This window comes from Sorex araneus, chromosome 3 (genome assembly GCF_027595985.1).
Source record: "Sorex araneus isolate mSorAra2 chromosome 3, mSorAra2.pri, whole genome shotgun sequence".
Lineage (NCBI taxonomy): Eukaryota > Metazoa > Chordata > Mammalia > Eulipotyphla > Soricidae > Sorex > Sorex araneus.
The window spans coordinates 222,481,838-222,502,760 of NC_073304.1; the positions used below are offsets into that span (position 1 = coordinate 222,481,838).

A 20,923-nucleotide genomic window follows, 5' to 3' on the forward strand; every position below is an offset into this window, starting at 1 on the left:
GCCCTCGCTGCTGGGGACAGGATAGCGATGAGCAGCAGGAGCAAAGGCTGCTTGAGAACGCAGCCAAGAAGCCCCAGGGGTCAGGTGAGCAGAACTTACTCCCTTGGTTCTGCATGTCCAAGTTCATGTTCCCAGGAGGGTCCCAGGTTTTCACCGCCCCCTCCTCTTGCCTGGCTCCCCAGTAAAGACTGTTCCTTCTCTCTAGGCCCATAACACTTTGTCCTCAAAAGTGCCTTGGACCAAAGACTATTCCTTCTTCTCCAGGCCCATAAAACTTTGTCCTCAAAAGTGCCTTGGACCCTTTTCTTGGTGGCACTGGTCGCTGCTGGACCCTTTTCTTGGTGGCACCGGTCGCCGCCTCCCTGGTGGAATGGCTCGATGAAGATGTCTTCCCTGAGCTGCTGGGGGCCCCGCTCAGCGCTTGGCAGCAGGCCTGGCTGCCTTCAGCCTTTGGCAAGCGGACGTAGGGACAGGCCATTAGGAATAAAACCCCAAGTCGTCAGAGCAGCCCAGGCCTGCCGGCAACCCGGGCCTGGCTTGGACGGCACACAGTGGGGTGGACAGAGAGGACGGGCGGGGGCTCGCCTGCCAGTGTCTGACCCTGGCTCTATCCACGGCTCCACGTGGCCTCCCCAGCACTAACCTCCTCAGGCCCGACTATTCACCGTTCCGGCTCAGTTGGCAAGAATCACCTGGAGTAGCCCTGGAGCCCCCAAGCACTGCATGGGAGGCAGGACCCCCAAAAACTAAAGAAAAAGCATCAGGTTAGATGGTACAGCAGTTACCCAGCTTGGCTCTAACCCCAGCACCACATGGGTCCCCAGCCCTGCCAGGTGTACTCCGGAGGCCCTGAGCACCATCAGCGTGGCCTGGGTACCCCCAGTACCACCCCCCAACAGTACCTTATCCTCAGTCCCTTGCACTGAGTTCTCACCCGATGGCCCAAGAATCGCCAATGGGGTCCCTGGACCTTCCAAGCAACTGCTTGGGAGGCCACCCCACAAAATCAGCAACCCAGGCCAAAGCGATAGTCCAGTGGGGAGGGCGCCTGCACTCAGTCAAACTGGGTTCGTTCCCTGGCATCCCATACGGTTCCCCTGAGCATCTCCAGGAGTGATTCCTGAGCACAGAGCCAGGAGTAACCCCTGAGCATCGCCGGGTGTGGCTCAAAAACAAAGGCGGCCTGAACTTTACTTTGGCACCTCGTGAGACACATCCCAACAGGAGGGTGTCTTCCAGAATGCACTGACCCCCTCATCCTCCTAACGGCATCTTAGTTGGAAGTTGGGTCGTGGGGGGCTGCATGCATGAGGAGGTAGATCACTGGGGTGGGCGTTGATCAGACAGGACTGGTGTCCTTATATTAAGGAGGTGTCGGGACACGACACGGACACACGCGGGGAGAGCAGCATTGGAGAGGACAGTAGAGTTGGCCTCTGTGAGCCAAGGAATGCAAGAGAAGGCCCGCCAGCTAGGAACCTGGGCCGAGGAGAGAACAGATCCTGCCAGCCCTCAGGCCTCGGCCCGCCCCCCAATACACACTTTGATCTTGAAGCTTCCAGAACATAGAGGCAGTGAAATATGAGTTCTGGGGGTCTCCCCAGCAGTGCTGAGGCCACCAGGACTACACCCAACCATGCTAGGGAGGCCACAAAGTCACAGGAATCGAACCTGGGTCCCCGTGTGGGCCAGGTACGCACACCATCTCCTAGGACCCGGGATACAGTTCCGAGGCTGAACCCCCACAACTGCTTCTATGCGGCTGTGAGACCCAGGGCCTGGCTGAGGTTCCTGGAGAAGCTGCAATGTTTCTGGCAAACAGTTCCCCCTCGGAACCAGCCCTCACTTCTGGAAGTAGCCTTCAACTAAAAAAAAAAATTTTTTTTGGTGGTGGTGGTGCACACCTGGGAGTACTCAGGAAATCACTCCTGGAAGGGCTCTAGCGACCATATGAGGTGCCAGGGATTGAACCCAGGTTGGCTGTGTGCAAGGCAAGTGCCCTAACCACTGTACTATCTCTCCATGCTAAACCGAAAGACCTTGATGAGGGCCCGGGGAGGTGGTTCAAAGGGCCGGAGCACATGTTTTGCATGCACTTGAGTGCCCCAGTTTCCTCCCTGGCACCAGGGCACACTGCATGGTTTCTCCACACAAGTAGCCCCGAGCACCGATGGGTGTAGTCCCCAAACAAGCAAGCAGACAAGAATAATCCATTTTCTTCTTGAAATAAGACCCAGCAATAAAAGGGAACACATTGTTAAGGCAACAACTTGGACCAATCTCCAGGGAGCTCAGCAAAGTGAAGAGTCATCCTTGAGAGGTTGCGGACTGATTGATTCCCTTCCCAGAGCGCTTTCGAAATGACTCCATGATGGAAATGGAGAATAATTAAGGGAACCGTGGTGTAGGGGTGAAGTGAAGGGGCATGGGAAGAGGCGGGTCTGGTTCTGAAGGGCAAGGAGAGAGATCTTTGTGGTCGTAGAGTTGATCTGTTTCTATACCCACGAAGATGAATACTCTTATGCGGTATTTTCCCCCATGGACAAATAAAGCCCGGGAAACTGGCATGAGAATGTGGATATAAAACTTGGGCTCAGGATGTCACTTGCTAGAGCACATGCTTCACACGTAGGAGGCTTTGATTTTGATACCTGGTGCCACACACACACACACACACACACACACACACACACACACACACACACACTGCTTAGCCATGCTCAGGACTTCCTCCTGTGTGCTAGGGATTGCTCCTCTCCTGGTGGACTCAAGGGACCGTATGTGGTGCTGGGGGTGGAGTCCAGGTTGGCTGGACCCGCTGGACTATTGCTTCGGGCCCTTTGGTATTGCAGTTCTATGAGATGCAAGCATTAGGAGGAGGTCAGTGAAGGAAACAGATTTTCTGTTTATTTTTTTGTGTATTTAAGATTATTTTATGTGTTTAAGATAAGTTATTTTTTTATGTATTTAGGATTATTTTATGTGTTTAAGATAATTTATTTTTGGGTTTTTTTTCTGCTTTTTGGGTCACACCCGGTGATGTTCAGGGGTTACTCCTGGCTCTGCACTCAGGGGGTGCTTGGGGGACCATGTGGGATGCTGGGATTGAACATGTACAAGGCAAATGTCCTATCCCCTGCACTATCACTCTGGTCCCAGATTATTTATTTTTTTCATATGTTTCAGATTATTTCTTACCTATATAAGTGAACTGAGAACGACCTAATATAAAAAGGTGAACTGGATAAATTATTTTCCTTGGGGTCACTCTCAAGTGCTCAGGGGAGCCACGAAATGCGGGGATCAAACCCATGCAAAACATGTGCTCCGGGGCTGGGAGCGATAGTACAGTGGGGAGGGCATTTGTCTTGCATGTGGTCCACCTGGGTTCGATCCCCAGGATCCTATATGGTGCCCTGAGTACCGCCAGGAGTAATTCCTGAGTGTAGAACCAGGAGTAACCCCTGAGCATCTCCGGGTGTGACCCAAAAAGCAAGTAAACAAACAAAACCACAAACAAACATGTGCTCTGGCCCCTTGACCCATTCCCTCTGACTAATTTCTATGGACAAGGAAATAACCTACATGTCCCTCTAGTAGAAGTTAGCTAAGACCCTAGGGGGGAAAACGCCAGGGAGAATTATCTAGCCCTGATCAATTACAAATCTGCATACTGCGTAATTATAAGAGATGAAGTGAGCAGTGAGTGAAGAGGATCTCTCAGCTACCTCGTGAGAATTTGATTCGACGACAGAGAGTCCTTCCAAGGGCTAGACATCACTGAAAAGATTAAGTCCGATGCATTCTTGGTGGTGGTGCTGGGGTAGAACCTGGGCTTGGAACATTCAAGACACATGCTTTCCTGCTACATACCCCGCTCAAGCTGCAGGATTCTTTGATTTCCCCCCTCTTTTAACATTCTTACTTCAGTTTTAAATAAAGAGAAAACAAATACAGAGAGAACCCTTTGCTTTGCCCTCCTCGAGTCTCTGTCTTGCCCTTTTCATCCAGCAGGTGGCAGCAGAGTTCCACATTTGCTGCCAACCGGTTGCTGGGCTCCAACCTCAACCTCATCAGCTCCAGGAACTCAGGGCGGCTAGAAGTCAGCGGTGCGGCCAAGAGAGGGTTAACAACCCGCATTCCAGAGCAAGGCAAAAGGCAGTGGAGGGTCACAGACAAGGGGACAACACCCCCAGCCCTGGTGGCAGCGATAGGTCCTCCCCAACAATGGCCACAGCTGTTTTTGTCTGCCCCGAAGGAAACTGACTGAGGAAGTAGGGATCAGAGAGGCCCTTCCTGCAGGGGCCTCTGTCTGGCTTGTAAAACTGTCAGAGCGGCTGCATTCATGTGAGGAGTGATGGATGATGGAAAGAAGGAGGGACAGAGGCCGCAGATGGACACCCGCCTTGCAAGTCCAGGCAGGTGGCCCTGCAGGTGGGGCGCGCTGATTCATTGCCCAGTGGAAATACCAAGGAGACCCAGGCCATGGCCCTCTGCCCGGCCTCCTTCCAGGGGCAGCTTCCTCCACCCCCGCCCCCCCTCCCTGCCACTTTCTTCCTTGCACCTCAGGTGTGACTAGATTCCCCCCCCTCCCCGCCTCCCCCAGAGCTGCCTGAGCCTCTCTGGTCACCCCAGACCTTCCTACTGCTCCGGCCGCACAGAGCCCGTTGCTTTCTCTGCAATGAGCTGGTCCCCCAAGCTCCAGGGCTGGGGCTTTGTGGTTGCATCCATTCGGGTTTCCAGAGGATGCAAAGTGCTGACTGAAACCATAATGGGCTGCTGGGAGACCAGAAACAAACAGAAAAGCCGGTGCTAAAAAAGAGAAAGGAGAGAAAGGAGCTCCTTGTTTCAGCCTGGCCCTGAAACATCTCCACTGCGAGCGCCCCCGGCTGCGAGGCACACTGAGTGTCCCGGCCAGGGAGTGCCTGTGACCCTGCACAGGCCCCCCAGGGAGCATGGGCTGAGGCCAGCAGAATGGCCGGTATGCCGGGAGTCTGGAGACTGTTTGCTTTGGAACCAGGGTCCCCGATCTCCTTGCCCAAAGTGGACGCTATCTGGAGGATGCCACGGTGTGTGGGGGGGATGACTGGGTCAGGGAAGCCAATGCTGAGGCTCATGTCAGGGGGGTCTGACAATTTTAGGGTCGGTGAGGGGCTGAGCCACACCCCAGCACTGTTTGGCTGCAGAGGTGACTCCTACCTGGTCACTCAAGGATTACTTCTAGCAGTGCTCAAAGGACCTTCCGGTGCTAGGGATTGAATCCGGAGCTCCTGCATGCAAAGCCTGCTCTCTGGCTCCTTGAGCCACCCAGGACCCCAGTGAACCTCCTTTACAACGGTCCCCCTGCTGCTTGCCCATTGCACGGGGACTGGAATAGACACTTGGGGGCATCTGGCTGCTGGGTGGCAAATGCACTTGAACTGAGAAACAGGACCACTGGCTGGGCAGAGGGCAGACGTGGAGCTGCAGTTTCCTTTGTTGAGTTGGTCCCAGGTTTGTTTTGAGAAGGCTGGAAGGCCCCAGGAGGCGGAGATTAAGAGCCCAGCCACCCCCCCCACCCCCCAACCGTGCTATCTGCAAACCACAGCCGCCAGCACAAGCCAGCACGTGGGAGGCGCTGGGGAACCGACTGGCCCCGGCTTGCCCCCTCTCTGGGTCACCTGGGAGCACCAGCCCCGATTTGGGATTTTTTGCTGTTTGAGCAGTGTTTGGGGGGAGGGCTGCTCCGAGCACACCCCGTTCCCTCCCCCGGGGTGAGGGCAGCACGCTCATTGGCTGGCACGAGGCAGAGGGACCTTTAAAAAGGCCAACGTGTCCAGGCTGGGGACCGGAGCCTGTGCGACAGGAAGGCCTGTGGGTGCCCTCCTTCGTGGGCACCATGCAGCTCTCTCTTGCCCTGTGTCTCGTGTGCCTGCTGCTGCAGGCTGCCTTCCGCGGGGGCGTGGGACAGGGGTGGCGAGCCTTCAAGAATGATGCCACGGAAATCATCCCCGAGCTGGGCTTATACCCCGAGCCCCTGCCAGAGCTGGAGAACAACAAGACCATGAACCGGGCGGAGAACGGGGGGAGGCCACCCCACCACCCCTTCGAGACCAAAGGTAGGGCTGGGGGAGCGAGGGTTTAGAGGCAAGGGAGGGGTGCCAGCCGGCAGACTGCAGGGGTCTGAGGTTGGAAGAGGCTGGGCCTGGAAGGACAGAGGGGAGTAAGGACTCAGCCCTGGGGTGGACGCGGTGGCTCCAGGCCCTCCTGGGCACAGAGTGCTCGCTCTGGCTGGGGCAGCTGTGAGCGGGCGCCTGCTGAGTACCAGACACTCGGGTGGGCTGTGCTGTGCCCAGCAGCTGTTGGTAGGTCAAAAAACTGAGACTCTTGGCTAATGCAATAGCATGGCGGGCTGGGCCCTTGCCTGGCAGACGGCTGACCTGGGTTCGATCCCCGGCATTCTATAGGGTCCCCTGAGCACCGCCAGGAGTGAGTCCTGAGTACAGAACCAGGAGTAACCCCTGAGCTATCAAGTGTGGCCCTACCACCAAAAAAAACAAAACAAAACAAAAAAAACCCGAGGCTCTGAGATGAAGTAGCCTGTAAGAGGAAGAGCTGAGTTTGTAGCCAGTTTACTCCTGGGCCTCAGAACCCCTTGGGAGTGCTGGGAACAGGAGCAGGAGCCCTCAATGTTTGGAAAGGGGTGCCAGTCTGGCATCTTTGCCCAGGAGAAGCCCCGCTACAATTGCGCTTCTGACTGAGGTGGTGGCTGAGCCAGCCCAGGATGGGTGGGGGGCTGCTCTGGGCAGGGAGGGGGCGGGAGGCTCTGATCCCCATACCTGCTTTGTCTGGTTCTTGGGGGACGGGGGGAGGGGTGGGGTGACAGGCAGCAGAGAGCTCGTGGAGGGCACCCTGGATTTCCGGTCAGGTTTGTACAAGGGCCGGGCAGGGGACACAGCTGGCCCTGCAGTTGGGGGGACTCTTCAGAGGGAACCTTGCCACCCTCCAACTATCGTCCACATGGGAGAGGGGGACACTGCCTAGGCCTCTCTGCCCGGGGCCACCCCGAAGAAGGCAGCAGCACCTTGGACCTAGAATAGTGGGGCAGGCACAGCCTTCTCTGCCTGCCGCCCGCCCCTGGTCAGGGCCCCTCCCCTGATGATGTTTCTGGGGGGCCGAGTCCCAGGCGCCCGGGGCGCTGCACTCCCAGAAACCACAGCCACCCACTCAAGCAAGGCCAGTGTCTGCAGAGGTGGCCTGGCCGGCCACTATTCTAGAACACCCCGATGCCAGCCCCACCCCCTGCCAGGAGCAAGGGTGACCCGCCAGACCAACGGGAACCTCCCCGCGACTCGCTCTCGAGCCTTCCTGGCCCCCCTTCTGGCTGTCGTCCCAGGTGCTCTGTTATCCTCAGTGCCACGTGGAAACTGTCCCCACAAGCCCGCTAGGGCGGACAGGTGCTCCTCGAGCCGTGTAAAAGCACCCCTTTTTACAAAGAGATACGATGAGGTTGTCTCTGGGGAGGTAAGTTGGGCGTCAGCACCTCCCGCCACCAGGGGCAGGTCTCTGTCACCCTGGGGTGTCCATCTGCCTGACTCGGAACAACTGATTTGCCTGGCACAGCGCCTGGTACACAGCAGGTGCTTAATCCGTGCTTGTTACTGCTGATGAACAGAACCTGCAGGTTTTATGTCTAACCGTTTTTGTTGAGGTGCTGGATTCACAAAGCTGTTCATCACACTTTTCATGCCGACACCGCATCATTCCAACACAACCATCTGCAGGGTTTCAACGGGAGGCGAGCCCCTCCCGGAAGGCAGGAGAAAGCCCCCTTGGGTGCTCGACACATGGCTTCCATCCTGGAGGGGGCTTCAGGGGAGTGGAGACAGGAGACCCCCGCCGAGCGGGACCTCAGAGCAGGTTTCTTGGCTGTCTCTGGGCCTCAGTATGCTCGGTGACAAGGAGGGCTGGGACGTGGCACCTCTGGTCCCTTTCAAGTCTAAAGACTTCTCACCCCTCCCCTGCAGCCACTGGCCCTGATTTATTACCCTCAATTAACCCCTATTCCTTTCTCCTGCCCCCATCCCTCCCAGGGGGGCCGGAAAAGGAATTTGGGAGAAGACAGAGCCACAGAGAAGATGGGCTAAGTCCCTAAGAGGGCCAGACGGGGACCCTGGGGCACAGAGGTGACAGGTGGATGAGGAAGTCCCTCCCTTGAAGAGGAATAATGGTGAAACTGAGGCTCTGAGATGAAGTAGCCTGTGAGGGGACGAGCTGAGCTTGCAGCTGGTTTGCCCCTTGGGCCTCAGCGCCCTGTTGGAACAGTACAGGGGTAAGGTGGCCAACCCGGGTTCAATCCCTGCACCCCATGTGCTCCCCTGAGCACAGAGCCAGCAGTAAGCCTTGAGCACTGCCAGGTGTGAGTCCCAGACCACCCCCACCCCGCAAAGACGATCCTTACCGCGCCAGGCTCTGCACTGCCCGTGACGTTCAGTCCTTCCGGCAGCCTGCCAGCACAGAAAGGTTAAGTGACATGTGCCACACAGGCGTGCGGCGGTCCCCGCGCTCCGGGGTGGGGGTGCGGGTGCGGGGTGCGGGGTGTGGGGGGAGGAAGTGGCAGGAGCCGCGCTCACGCCCGCCCCGCCTCTCTCCGCAGACGCGTCCGAGTACAGCTGCCGCGAGCTGCACTTCACCCGCTACGTGACGGACGGGCCGTGCCGCAGCGCCAAGCCGGTGACCGAGCTGGTGTGCTCGGGCCAGTGCGGGCCGGCGCGCCTGCTGCCCAACGCCATCGGCCGCGGCAAGTGGTGGCGGCCCAGCGGGCCCGACTTCCGCTGCATCCCCGACCGCTACCGCGCGCAGCGGGTGCAGCTGCTGTGTCCCGGCGGCGCCGCGGCCCGCGCGCGCAAGGTGCGCCTGGTGGCCTCGTGCAAGTGCAAGCGCCTCACCCGCTCCCACAACCAGTCGGAGCTCAAGGACTTCGGGCCCGACGCCGCGCGGCCGCACAGGGGCCGCAAGCCGCGGCCGCGCGCGCGGGGCGCCAAGGCCAACCGGGCCGAGCTGGACAACGCCTACTAGGACCGCGCCCGGCTCCCGGCCCGGCCCGCGCGCGCGGTTGCAGCGTCTGTGTTTTTCTTTTCAAATGCACGCCACCACCAGCCCCCGGGGCGGGCGAGGGGTTGAGACCTTCTGAGTTAAGCCCCGCCGATCCCAGGGGGCTGGCATAAAACAAAAAAAACCCTAATAACCCTCTTCCCGCCCACTGAGGGGGTCCACCAGGGCCGGGGAGGGGGCTGGGAGTCACGCGGACACGGAGCCACGCAGTCCCGTCCCCCCCTGGGGCCGCCTCCCTTTGTGGGTCCCCCGCATCTGACCCACAGCATCAGAGGAGGCCGCCAAGGAAGCATTTCCAGGGAGCGCTGGGGAGTGAGAAGCACTGGGGACTGGTTAAGAAGGTTCCAGAAAATTGCACCCTTCAGCAAGCTTGCTGTGACCTACTGGCGCAGAGAAGGCAGAGCCCGGGTGCATAGAGAGGATTTCTGGTCCCAGCTCTGCCACCGACTTGCTGGTACCGACTTTGGACTCTGCTCCTGTCTACACCTCAGTTTCCTCTTCGGAAAAATGGAAGTGGGGGTGGTAGTCGGCATCTACAAGGGGAGGAGAGAGAGGTGGAATCACTGCCCCGCCAGGGTCGCTTTCAAAATGAGGTTCTGCTCCGCGCTCTCCCACCTCGGACATCCAAAGGCCAAAAAGGAGCAGGAGAAAAGAAAAGGGGGGGGGAGGTATTTATAGCCACCAAAATTGGGAGGATTGGGTGGTTTCCCCACCTGTCCTCCCTCCATCCTCCATCTCTCCATTGCCAGCATCCGGCAGTGGAGAAGGAGGCGGGGAAGCCATCTCCCCTCCCCTTCCCAAAGAGCAGCCCCCATCCTGCCCATTGTCAAGTCTCTGTCCTAGACCACACAAGGGTCTGCAGGCCAGCCCGCCCCTTGCACACATCCACCTGGAAAGTCATGCGCGGTGGCGTGTCTGCAGGTCCCTGATGTTTCTGGGGACCATGGTGAAGCTGAATGCCTGAGAATCTGCAAAGCTGATATTCACTGCCTTCCAGACATCTCTTGGAGAATCATTTCCAGACACCTCTTACTCTCTGTGTCATTTTTCATTGTCAATTTTTATTTTATTTTTGAAACCAGAAGCACATGCCTTAGCGAAGCCTACCGGCCTGGCTGTTGTGTTGTTGTGTTTTATTTTTATTTTTGCAATCCTTCGATGTGTGGGATTTGCTCACGAGAATGAAAGTAGTGGTTTCTAAAAAAAAAAAGGGTTAAGTTACATATTTATTTTCTCACTTAAGTTATTTATGCAAAACGTTTTTCCTGTAGAGAAGGGCCACGTTCATTTTGCTTTGTGAAGTACCAGTCTGTTCTGCCGAACCCAGAGGCATTGTTAATAAAGACCGTGAATCACTCTGGCGAGGATGTGGTCTTGAGTGATTTTTCTCCGTCACACACAGTTCTCTGTCTGAGGTCACCAGGGCTTAAAGCTTGGAGCCCTGGGACTGCCCAGTGGTTGTCCCTGTGGCTTACGTCTTCCTTGAAGGTTCAAGTTCCTCAGCTGCCTTTGCACATCTGGATGTCTTCCTCTGCCAGATGAGTTCGATCACCTCAGCCTCGTTTCTCCTTCTAATAGCGCTTTCCCCAGACTGTTCCCTTATCCCACCCCGGCTCAGAGTTCTTCTCTAGTTCCCCTTTATCTGTAGTTCATGTCAGGCCCTTCCCTATCTCCTGAGCTTCCCCATGGAGCACCCTCTGTCCTCATCCTGGGAACAGTGTGACGGCCCCCAGCCACTCCTCTCTTTCTTTAGCATTCATGTTCCTTCTCACCTCTTCCTGGAACTTTCCAGAGACGTTCTAAGCCTCCTGGCCCTAACATCTTCAGAGGTCTCAGTCCCTGCTTTGGCTCCTGACTTTGGGTCTTCCCTCACATTGATTCAGGGATCACCATGGGACAAAGCCAAGTTCTGTTCAAGAGCAGCAGCGCACAGAGCTCCGCCCGGCTTTTATCCCTGTGGGAATTTGGTGGGAGGCTGCCAGGGATTGATCCTAGTGTTCAAGAGAAAGCCCGCATGCTCCCGGGGGTTCCATCCCCAGCCCCTCAGTCGGAAACGTGAGATTTTGTCAATGTCTTGCATTGCTCTCCGAGTTCTGTTCACCGCAACTGCCGGTGGGGGTGCCGGCTACACATGGGGCGCTGGCTGGTTCTCAGGAGACAGGGATTGGTTGCAACGGGAGGAATAACTAATAGCAAAGCTTTGAATCAGACCCAGATATTCTTGGGGTAATTCTACCTCAACGTCCACTGGAAGTTGAGGTCTGCTCCCATGAATTTTCAGTTTAACTCTGGCCCATTCTCAATTCATGTACCAAGAGACTAACAGATATCAGCGGGTCTTACTGCCTTCAGGCCCTAGGAGGCCTCATTGAGGCCCCGCAGGGAATCCAGGCTGGGTGGGGAGGGTCTCTGGGACCGAGTGGCCCAGTGAGTGGGGACACAGACCCTAGCCAGCCACCCTGACACTCAATGGACAAAGACCTGGGGCCCGTTGTTCCGTACAAAGTGTCCTGGGACCAGGGGCAGAGGTGAGGGAAGGCTGCAGAGATGGGCGCTGAGAGGTTTGGCAGGGGAGAGGGGCGCAGACAATGCCCGTAGATGGCCTGGCTTCGGGGGAGGCACAGTGCCCACCCGGCTTCAGTGGCACGTGGCTGTGTGCAGGCAGGAGAGACTCCGTCATTCCATCATTTCCCACACTCCCTGGTGGGAAACGAGTCCGCCGGGGGAACGGGGATTCCAAAGGCCGCACACACTGCTCCGGGTCTGGGATGCGGAGAGACGGGAGAGGCTGGGCCAGGCTGCCTGCCCGTGCTCCTAGGGAGAAAACACACAACAAAATAGGAGAGTCAATGGCCGGCCGGGGGTTATTTACGGAAAGTTACATCAGAAGTCCTTGGCTGGAGGTGGGGGAGGGCAGGTTTTCCTGCAGGAGACCATGTTCTGGGGTACAACCAGACGGGGCTTGTAGTAATAGTCTAAAAAGCAGACTCAGAGGGACAGAAGGAAATGGGTCTGTCTCTCACATACTCCATGAAGTGGCCCCTATACTCCAGGTACTGAACAGACCCCCCCTTTTTTTTGCTTTTTGGGTCACACCTAGCGAGGATCAGGGGTTACTCCTGGCTCTGCGCTCAGGAATTACTCCTGGCAGTGCTTGGGGGACCATATGGGATGCCAGGGATCAAAACCAGGTCGGCTGCATGCAAGGCAAACGCCCTACCCGCTGTACTGCCACTCCGAACATACCCCTTTTATGATCAGACTCACTTATGGTCCTGAGATCATCACCCGGAGTGACTCCTGAGCACTGAGCCAAGAGTCAGCCCTGCATACGATTGAATATGGCCCCCAAACCTAACCCTTTTATTTAGTTTGTTTGGGTGACACCCAGCAGTACTTAGGGCTGACTCCTGGCTCTGTGCTCAGGAATCACTCCTGGCGGGCTCGAGGAGGTGGTGCCAGGGATTGAACCTGGCTCAGCCACATGCAAGGCAAATGCCCTGCCCGCTGTGCTGTCATTCCTGTCCCCAGATCAGTGGCCTTTACAGAGGAGGGAGGGGCAAGGAAACTCAAACCTGCCCCTTGCTATTGAGGCAGGATGGGACTGGGGTGGAACAAGGCCAGTGTGCCCACGTGCCTGTGACCAGCCTGTCCCCTGCCCTGAGGTTTCCAGAACTTCCCAGTCCCTCACTGCACCCTGCACCCGGCACTCTGCACCCTGCACTCTGCTGTCCACCGCTGGCACAGAGACGGGCACAGGCTCCACTGTGTGGCCGCTCTAACCAAGAGCTGCGTTGCCTCTGGTGGCAAGAGGGTCAGGGCCAGGGGGTGTGGCCCTTTGTCATGTGCTCACGAGTCTGGTTGCACCCATGGGCGTCACTTTACTCTCAAAAATGTTTGGGCTGAGGCCAGAGAGACAATACAGGGCTGAAGGCACTTGTCTTGCACACAACCATCCTCGATTTGATCCCTGGCACCACACTGTCCTGTGAGCATCACCCATAGTGATTCCTGAGCACTGAGCCAAGAGTAAGTCCTGAGCACCACCGGGTATGCCCCCCCCAAAACTTAAATTAATAGATAAGAAGTTTGGACAATAAGATCTATGGTTTCTCTGCTATTAAGGGATGCCACTTTCTGTGCAATGATGGCTCCTACTGTCCCATGCCTCACTGCCTCAATGCCACTTCTGGCATTCCCCATGTGTCTGGTTGAGGCTGGTCACCCGCAAACAAATGGCACCGCCCCCGGCCACCCTGACCACCTTGACCAGTCCCAACCTCTTTGCTTGTACTTTCAGGGCAATGCTGCTGAGCGCTGACCCCAGAGCAAGCCCCCAGCCCCAGTAAGCCCTGACTCAGCTCTGGGCGTGCACACCGCCCCTTCAGTCTAGTTAAGATTCTTCTCTCTGGGGCCCAGGTGGGTGGATGGATGGGGTGCAACATGGAGGCGGAAGGAGGGGAATGCTGGATTTCTGGGGAAAGGAGCTGTTTGCCTCTGAGGTTAAGTTTATCATTTTGCTGGGAGTGGGGTGGGAATGACAGAGAGATGATGGAACAGTATGTAAGATCCAGGCATGAGGGCTCCAGAAAGGAAGATGAAGCAGAGAGACCCCTGGAGGAGACCAGACCGGGCCTCTGAGGAGGTGGCATTTGAATGGAGACTTAAATGCAATTGGGGGTTTGGTGGTGTGATAGGGGTCTGCAACATGACTGGGGCTGCATGTATCAGGAGGGATACACACAAGTGCAGAGGCCCTGCAGATATGTGGGGGTGCTGAAGGACACCACTAATTGCCTTGGATGTCTTTCAGGCGTCTCTGTGCCAAGGCTAACCCCAGATCTGGAAGGCAGCATGGTAATTATAATTATAGTGGGAAGGTGTGTGCGTGTGTGTGGTGTGTGTGTGTGTGTGTGTGTGTGTGTGTGTGTGTGAGAAAGAGGTCTCTCTGTATGCTCTCCTGTCTCTCCAGGTGACTGATCAAGTAGTCCCAGGGAAGAATCATTTGCATGTTTAATGATGCAGAGACAGGTGCTTTTAAAGTGCCTCACAGGTTGTTTAAGGTTGGCTGTGAGCACGCCCCCGGGCAGGTGATGCCTTTCTCCCAGAACACATCTACGCTGTGGAATTCAAAGACAGTGGCCTCTGCTGACTGCCCACAACATGCAGCCTCAGCCCTGGAAAGCACGTGTGTGCCGGGACTCCCCTCCTCTCGCCCCCAGCACCTACCCACGACAGGTACGTCAACGTTAGTTGTACGCAGGGTCAGACTGTGCAGGTGAGGCCCTGGGGCAGGGAGCAGAGACTGGAGGACAAGGAGTCTAGGAGCAAATTCCTTCACCTGGCAGCCCCACACAAACCCGCCTCTAGAAGGTGCCTTTTCCCTTTGCTTTTTTTTTTTCTTTGCCAGTGGTTGGGGGTTTTGCACAGGCTTCCTGACACGTGTGTTCATGTGTGTGCTGCACACTGCACACTGTCTTACTCTGGAAGGGCAGGTCAGACTCTCTCCAGTGCTCCTCCCGTTTCTTCCCTCCTGATTCTCGGCCCCCCCGCCCCCCGCCCCGGGAACTGTGGGTGTGGGGAGTCTGACAGTCACATGGGAAGGTTCCTGGGAGTCACAGCTCGGAACGGCATGGCCAGCCCCCCTGAGAGAGTCAGGCTGAGACAGTCCAAGAAGGTGGGGTGATTTCTTCATGCACTGAGCTCTGGCCCTGCACCCCACCCTCCATCTGGGAGCACCTGTTTGCAGAGAGAGGCCAGAGAACGTCTCCTCTATCCTTTCCTTTGCTCCACTACCTGGTGGGCATTTCTGTTTTAAAGAATAAATGGAAGGGGCTGGATAGCACAGCGGGGAGGGCGTTTGCCTTGCACGTGGTCAACCTGGGCTCGATTCTTCTATCCCTACAAGAATGCCTGGAAAGCTACCGAGAGTATCGCACCTGCACAGCAGAGCCTGGCAAGCTACCTGTGGCATATTTGGTATGCCAAAAACAGTAATAAGTCTCACAATGGAGACGTTACTGGTGCCCGCTCCAGCAAATTGATGAGCGACAGGACAACAGTGCTACAGTGCTATGCTGATCATTTTAAAATTTATTTTATGTAATTTTATTTTTTGGGGGGGTCACACCTGGAGGTGCTGAGGTATTACTCCTGGCTCTGCACTCAGGAATTAATCCTGGCGGTGTTTGGGGAAACATAAGGGATGCCAGGGATTGAACCCAGGTCAGCCGTGTGCCAGGCAAACGCCCTCCCTACTGTGCTATCGCTCCCGCTTTGCGCTGTTCATCTTCAAATGATTGGACCCTTTAACATGATGTGGTGATTCCACTGTTCATATCGTTTTCTGCTGGTGGGTATTTAGGTTATTTCAATGTTTTTAGGGTCACAGGCAATGATCTAAGGCATGGCCTGCATCGATTTCCTGATAGAGCAGGTGGCAGTCTCCAGACCGAAAGGGGACCCTTAATAGATTAGAATGCAAATGTCAAATGGTGTCGCTTCACGGTTCAAATTCCTCCTGGCTCCCTGTTATCTAAATGATAAATGCAGCCTCCCGGGCTTACCCGGGACAGGACCCACTTTCTGCCTATCTGGCCAGCCACACCCCCAGCCACTGGCCTCCTTTATGTGATTCCTAGAAATAATGCACCCTCCCTCCCCTTTCATTGTTGCTCTTGTGACGACCAGGAGTCATACACAGGTTTGGTTGTGCTGTCCCAGTGGGGAGGTGGGGGAGGCATAATTCTGTTTTTCAATCTGCAGCACATACCTGGCTGTAGTGCTTTGGAGCCCCGGAGAACAGAGCTGCTAGATCATGCTTCTGGCAGAACTGTCGCACTGTCACGCTGTTGTCCCATTGTTCATCAATTTGCTTGAGCGGGCACCAGTAACGTCTCCATTGTGAGACTTGTTGCTACTGTTTTTGGTATATCGACTGTGCCACGGGTAACTTGCCAGGCTCTGCCGTGCGGGTGGGATCCTCTCAGTAGCTTGCCAGGCTCTCTGAGAGGGATGGAGGAATCGAACCCCGGTCGGCCGCATGCAAGGCAAATGCCCTACCCACTGTGCTATCATTCCAGCCCCTGCAGGACTAGGGGGGCCATATATGGTGTGTGTGGGTGAGCCAGAGCCGGCCCCATGCAAGGCAAGTACTTAGTATGGTACTATCTCTCCACCCTGGCCCCACTGTCCACCCCTGGCCCTAAATGTATTTCTTTTAACTTAAAAACAAAAACAACCCCCAGGAGTGCCCTACCCTCGGCTACACAGGCCATCCTGCCATTCCAGGCACATTTCTCACTTGTCTGGACTCCATCTTCAAGTCACACCTCTAGGGTCGGGCTGGTCCTGCATTCCCAGGACTGACCTTGGCTGCCCACCCCCATCCCCAACCTTGAGATGATGGAGAGCAGGGTCCAGCTTTTGGCCACCTGGCATCCGTTGGTGTCAGTGTTGTTGCAGGCAGAGAGATGGGGTGGGGTGAGGGGGTTGGCATAGGGGACTGTGAACTACACTAGTTGGAACCTAAACCAGCCCCAAGGCCTTTGAGACGGTCTTTGAGACACAAGACTCATGTGAGGAGACCTGGGAAACCCTTGAGGGTGCAGAATTCCAGGCTCACGGCATGACTCACCTCCCCAAACTCCCCCCACCCCCACACACACCCTGGGAGTGAGTCTCTCTCCACCCTGCATCAAAGGCATGATCCTTATCTAAAGATATAAAAGAAGACCACCAACATCTCTGAGCTGTCTGCCCTGGCAACGGGCTTTGGGGGAAAGTTCTGGAAAATTGTATATATAACCTCATTTGGTGGAGGAAAAAGTGCACGTTTGCCCACGTCTCCCCTGAGGTGTAGACTGTCTTACTTTAGGGTGCATTTCCCTTGGGGAATGGCCCAAACATCCCTGCATGGGTCAGGTGCATTGCCTTTCCCACTCTGGAGAAGCCCGTGTCTTCTCTTGAGCGTCTCGTTATCTCCCTTTATTCCCCCCCCCAAAAAAAAAAACATGTTCTGGGGCCGGAGCGATAGCACAGCAGGTAGGGCGTTTGCCTTGCACGCGGCTGACCCGGGTTCAATCCCCGGCATCCCATATGGTCCCCCAAGCACGCCAGGAGTAATTCCTGACTGCAAAGCCAGGAGTAACCCCTGAGCATCGCTGGGTGTGACCGAAAAATAGCAAAAAAACCAAAAAACAAAAAAAAACAACCATATTTTACCATTTTGTCTCCTCCTGAAATTCTTTTTTTCTTTTTTTGCTTTTTGGGTCAGACCCGGCGATGCACAGGGGTCACTCCTGGCTCTGCACTCAGGAATTACCCCGGTGGTGCTCAGGGGACCATATGGGATGCTGGGAATCGAACCTGGGTCGGTCGCATGCAAGGCAAACTCCCTCCCCGCTGTGCTATCACTCCAGCCCCCCTGAAATTCTTTTTTTCTGCAAGGGAAGGCCATAGACACCTGAAAACGCCCAGGTGAGATTTAGGACGGACTGACTTCCCTGCAAAGAGCAATTCTCTGCCCCGGCCTGAGTTCTACGATTCCCTGAGAAATCGGGTGCTGGGGATCATTTCCCACGCCGGGAGGAACAAGTGGAACCCAGGTGCAGTTTGGTGACCGCCTCGTGGGGCTTGTGGGTCGTCAGGTCTGCTCTGTCAGGAGGTCGTGACAGACCCTCAGCAGCCCTCCAGTTCCCCAGCATGGGTGACGGAGGTGGGGAGAGCAGAGCAGAGACTGCCGCCTCCCCGGTCCCCGCTGCACATGAGCCTGCTCCTTGTGGGGGTCACATTTCCCAGCCAGAACAGCGTTCCCCATGTCTGCTTCTGCCTCTCAGCAGGAAGCTCCATGCAGCGGGTCCCTGAAGTCACAGTGTCCATGTGGAAACCATATTTGAGCAGAAAGGGGCGGGACAGGCGTTTGACCTTGGGATGAGACTTGAGCGGTGAGAATGACAAGGGGCAGCTTCCAAGAGCTCTGAGACAACCTTTCCCAAAGCATTTCTTTCATTCACGTTCCTCAGTCACTTTGCAAAGCTGTTGGTGGGGGGGACTCGGGTGACTATTGGGGTGACAGGATCCCTCCCAAGAAACCAAGCCTTCGGCTGTTCACCCAGGACATTATCAAGCGCCCAAATTATAGATTTCTCTATCACGTGGCTCACAATTGGGTGTTGCGGTGTTAGGTTATTTCTGTGTCTGGCGAAAACAGCTTAGCTCTGACTAAAGAAATAAATGATATCATTTTTCATTCAGGCAACCAGATTCCTGGGTAGGAAAAGGTCCCTGGGGAGGCAGCCGGACAGCTTGGCTCCTGGGAGTCTATTTACATCTGTCAGCTTTTCTAATCTGCCTTCCTTCCTCTGCCCGTTTCCTTCCCTTGCTGAGGCGGGCCCAGCCCAGAGCTTGGACTCACAGGCGGGCCTCACGTATGCCGGGGGCGGGCGGGGGAGGGTGGTATTTGGGTGGTTTATTCCCCCCCCTTTTCTTTTTTCTTAGAAACCAGCCTCAATTTGAGATAATGACTCTCCTTGCTTGTGGGGGATCGCTATTTGTAGAGATGTATTTTTTTCTCCCGAGTCTGTTGGGCTAAGAGAAGTCGAAACGAAAAGGGAACATTTTTCTAAAAACATTACCAGACGGTTCACAGGGCACCCAGGGGGCCTGTTCCCCTTTTGGGGTCACCTGTTCCCCGAGAGCCAGGTACCCCACTTCTGAAAGGAGGCTGGAGCTGGGGGCTGTGGGCAACGGTGATGTGGGTCTCGGGATGTTCGTGGACCCATCATAGCCCCCGAGCCTGCTGGCACTTGGAGGGACCTTTTGGTCAGACTTTGCCAATGAGTTCCAGTTCCTGCAGCCAGCGCCTACCTCCTCTCCCACCCCCTCGCCCGTGGGTGTCTCTGTCCTCGCCCCCTGGGCCCCCTCCACCCACACGGCCACTTGGTCAGTTCCTCGAAAGCACTAGCCTGCTCGCTTGTGGCCACTCGCTTTGCTCACTCACACCTTGAATTCTGGAATCCTCTACCTTCGCCTCTGAGACCCAGCGCCCCTTCTTGGCACTAGATGTGGGGGGCGGGGACAGGGAGTGTCAGATAACACGTGTCAGCTGTGGTGGCTGCAGGAGGAGGTCATACATGTGCTTGTGGATCCCCTTCAGGCATTGGGGGTGCTGCCAGGATCACAGCTGGTTCTGTGGGGGGGCACACTGGGATCAAACTCTTGGCCTCAGGCCTTCCTCGGGCACTTTCCCCCTGAACCCTGACCCCCTCCTTGTTTAAATAAAAATTGTGGGGGTGCCACACCCAGCGGTGCTCAGGGCTAATTCCTGGCTCTGGGCTCAGGGATCACTCCTGGCGGGGCTTGAAGGACCATATGGGGTGTCGGGGATTGAACCTCGTCGGCAGCATGCCAGGCAAATATCCCACCGCTCTGGCTCCTCGACCCTTCCCCCTTGGTCCTTTTCGTCTCAGTGTCAAATCTTGTCACTTTGGCTGCCCAGGAGTGGTCTCTGTGAGGCCGGCAGAGGAGCAGAAAGGCTAGAGATCAGAGCGACTCCGCTGCCCTTGCTCAATTCTCTGCCCCTCTGCCGACCTGGGGCGCCAGCCTCAGTCCAGAGGCGACTGCTTTGCTCTGATGTTCCGGATCTCACGCTCGCTCCTCTTACGGCCGGCTCCACTCCTGACCCACACAGAGCAGGGGATTCTGGGAAGCAAGTCCTTGTAACTCCATCCAACACGGGGGACTTGCCCAGGATGAGCGCCCCCAAGCCCCTCCCCCACCATGCCGAGCTCCCTTCCTTAGCGGGGCAATTCTCTTGGGCTTCAGATTCCATCCCGCCCCACGGGCACATTCGTGGAGCTGTCCCAGGCCATCTTGGGATACCCGTGGCACTGAGCCAATTGCTGCTCTGCTCTTGCCGTGTCTCCCTCAACGTGGGGCGTCTTGGGCATCGGGAATGGGGCGCTGCTGCTGTTGTGCAGATATCCCAGGAAGGGCACCAGTTTGCTGGGCTTCGAATGACCCACTGAGGGTCAAAATTCAGGACCCCAGGGCTCACTTTGCTAAGATTCTGACTTCGGGCTATGGGGCGGGGCCCCAGAACCTGCATTTTCAGCTACCACCGGGGGTGATTCTGATGCCAGCTATCCACCCCTTACCCCAAAAGGCCAAAGCATTTCTCACAGTTGGCTTTATGACTCTTTATAGAGGAACACGCTGCCTCTTCTAACGCTGGAGAAAGAGGTGGGGAGAAGACTTTTATGTCATCTGATCAACAGGGTGTACTGGCAAACTATTTATAGGCCCCCGGAGGTTTCCTTTCACTGGGTGGAGTAGAATGAGAGAATTTAAAAGCTCCCCCTTTTGGGACTGTAGTGATAGCACAGCGGGGAGGGTGTTTGCCTTGCACGCAGCTGACCTGGGTTCGATTCCCAGCATCCCATATGGTCCCTGAGCACCGCCAGGGGTAATTCCTGAGTGCAGAGCCAGGAGTGACCCCTGTGCATCGCTGGATGTGACCCAAAAAGAAAAAGAAAAGCTCCCCCTTTTTCTGAAGGGTTCCAGTGGAAAAGGCAGCGGGGCGAGTGGAGGGTTCAAGTGTGGAAGCTGCCAGACTTGTCAGGACCTGACGTTTTTCTCGTCAAGAAAAGCTCTTTGTCTTCATGGTGATGCTGAGATGTGCTGGGTTGCTGGGACTCGTACCCTGAAGGGGGCTCAGAGACGTGACCCCACAGACTAAGCTCTGAGCACCTCCCGTGGGGGGTCCCCTGGGCAGAGAAAGCAGATTCTTTTCCCAATGCATCGGGGAGGGAGAAGGGGTGCTGGGGGCTTC

General features: G+C 56.1%; 1 protein-coding gene across 1 annotated transcript; it reads left to right on the top strand.

The window, feature by feature from the left end:
- Window positions 1-5,849: 5,849 nt before the first annotated feature.
- On the top strand, window positions 5,850-10,455 carry SOST (sclerostin). The gene is made up of 2 exons (XM_004620979.2): window positions 5,850-6,098; window positions 8,636-10,455. Exons 1-2 carry the CDS (start codon window positions 5,879-5,881, stop codon window positions 9,055-9,057), a joined length of 642 nt encoding a protein of 213 aa, XP_004621036.1. The 5' UTR covers window positions 5,850-5,878; the 3' UTR covers window positions 9,058-10,455.
- The last annotated feature ends 10,468 nt before the right edge of the window (window positions 10,456-20,923 follow it).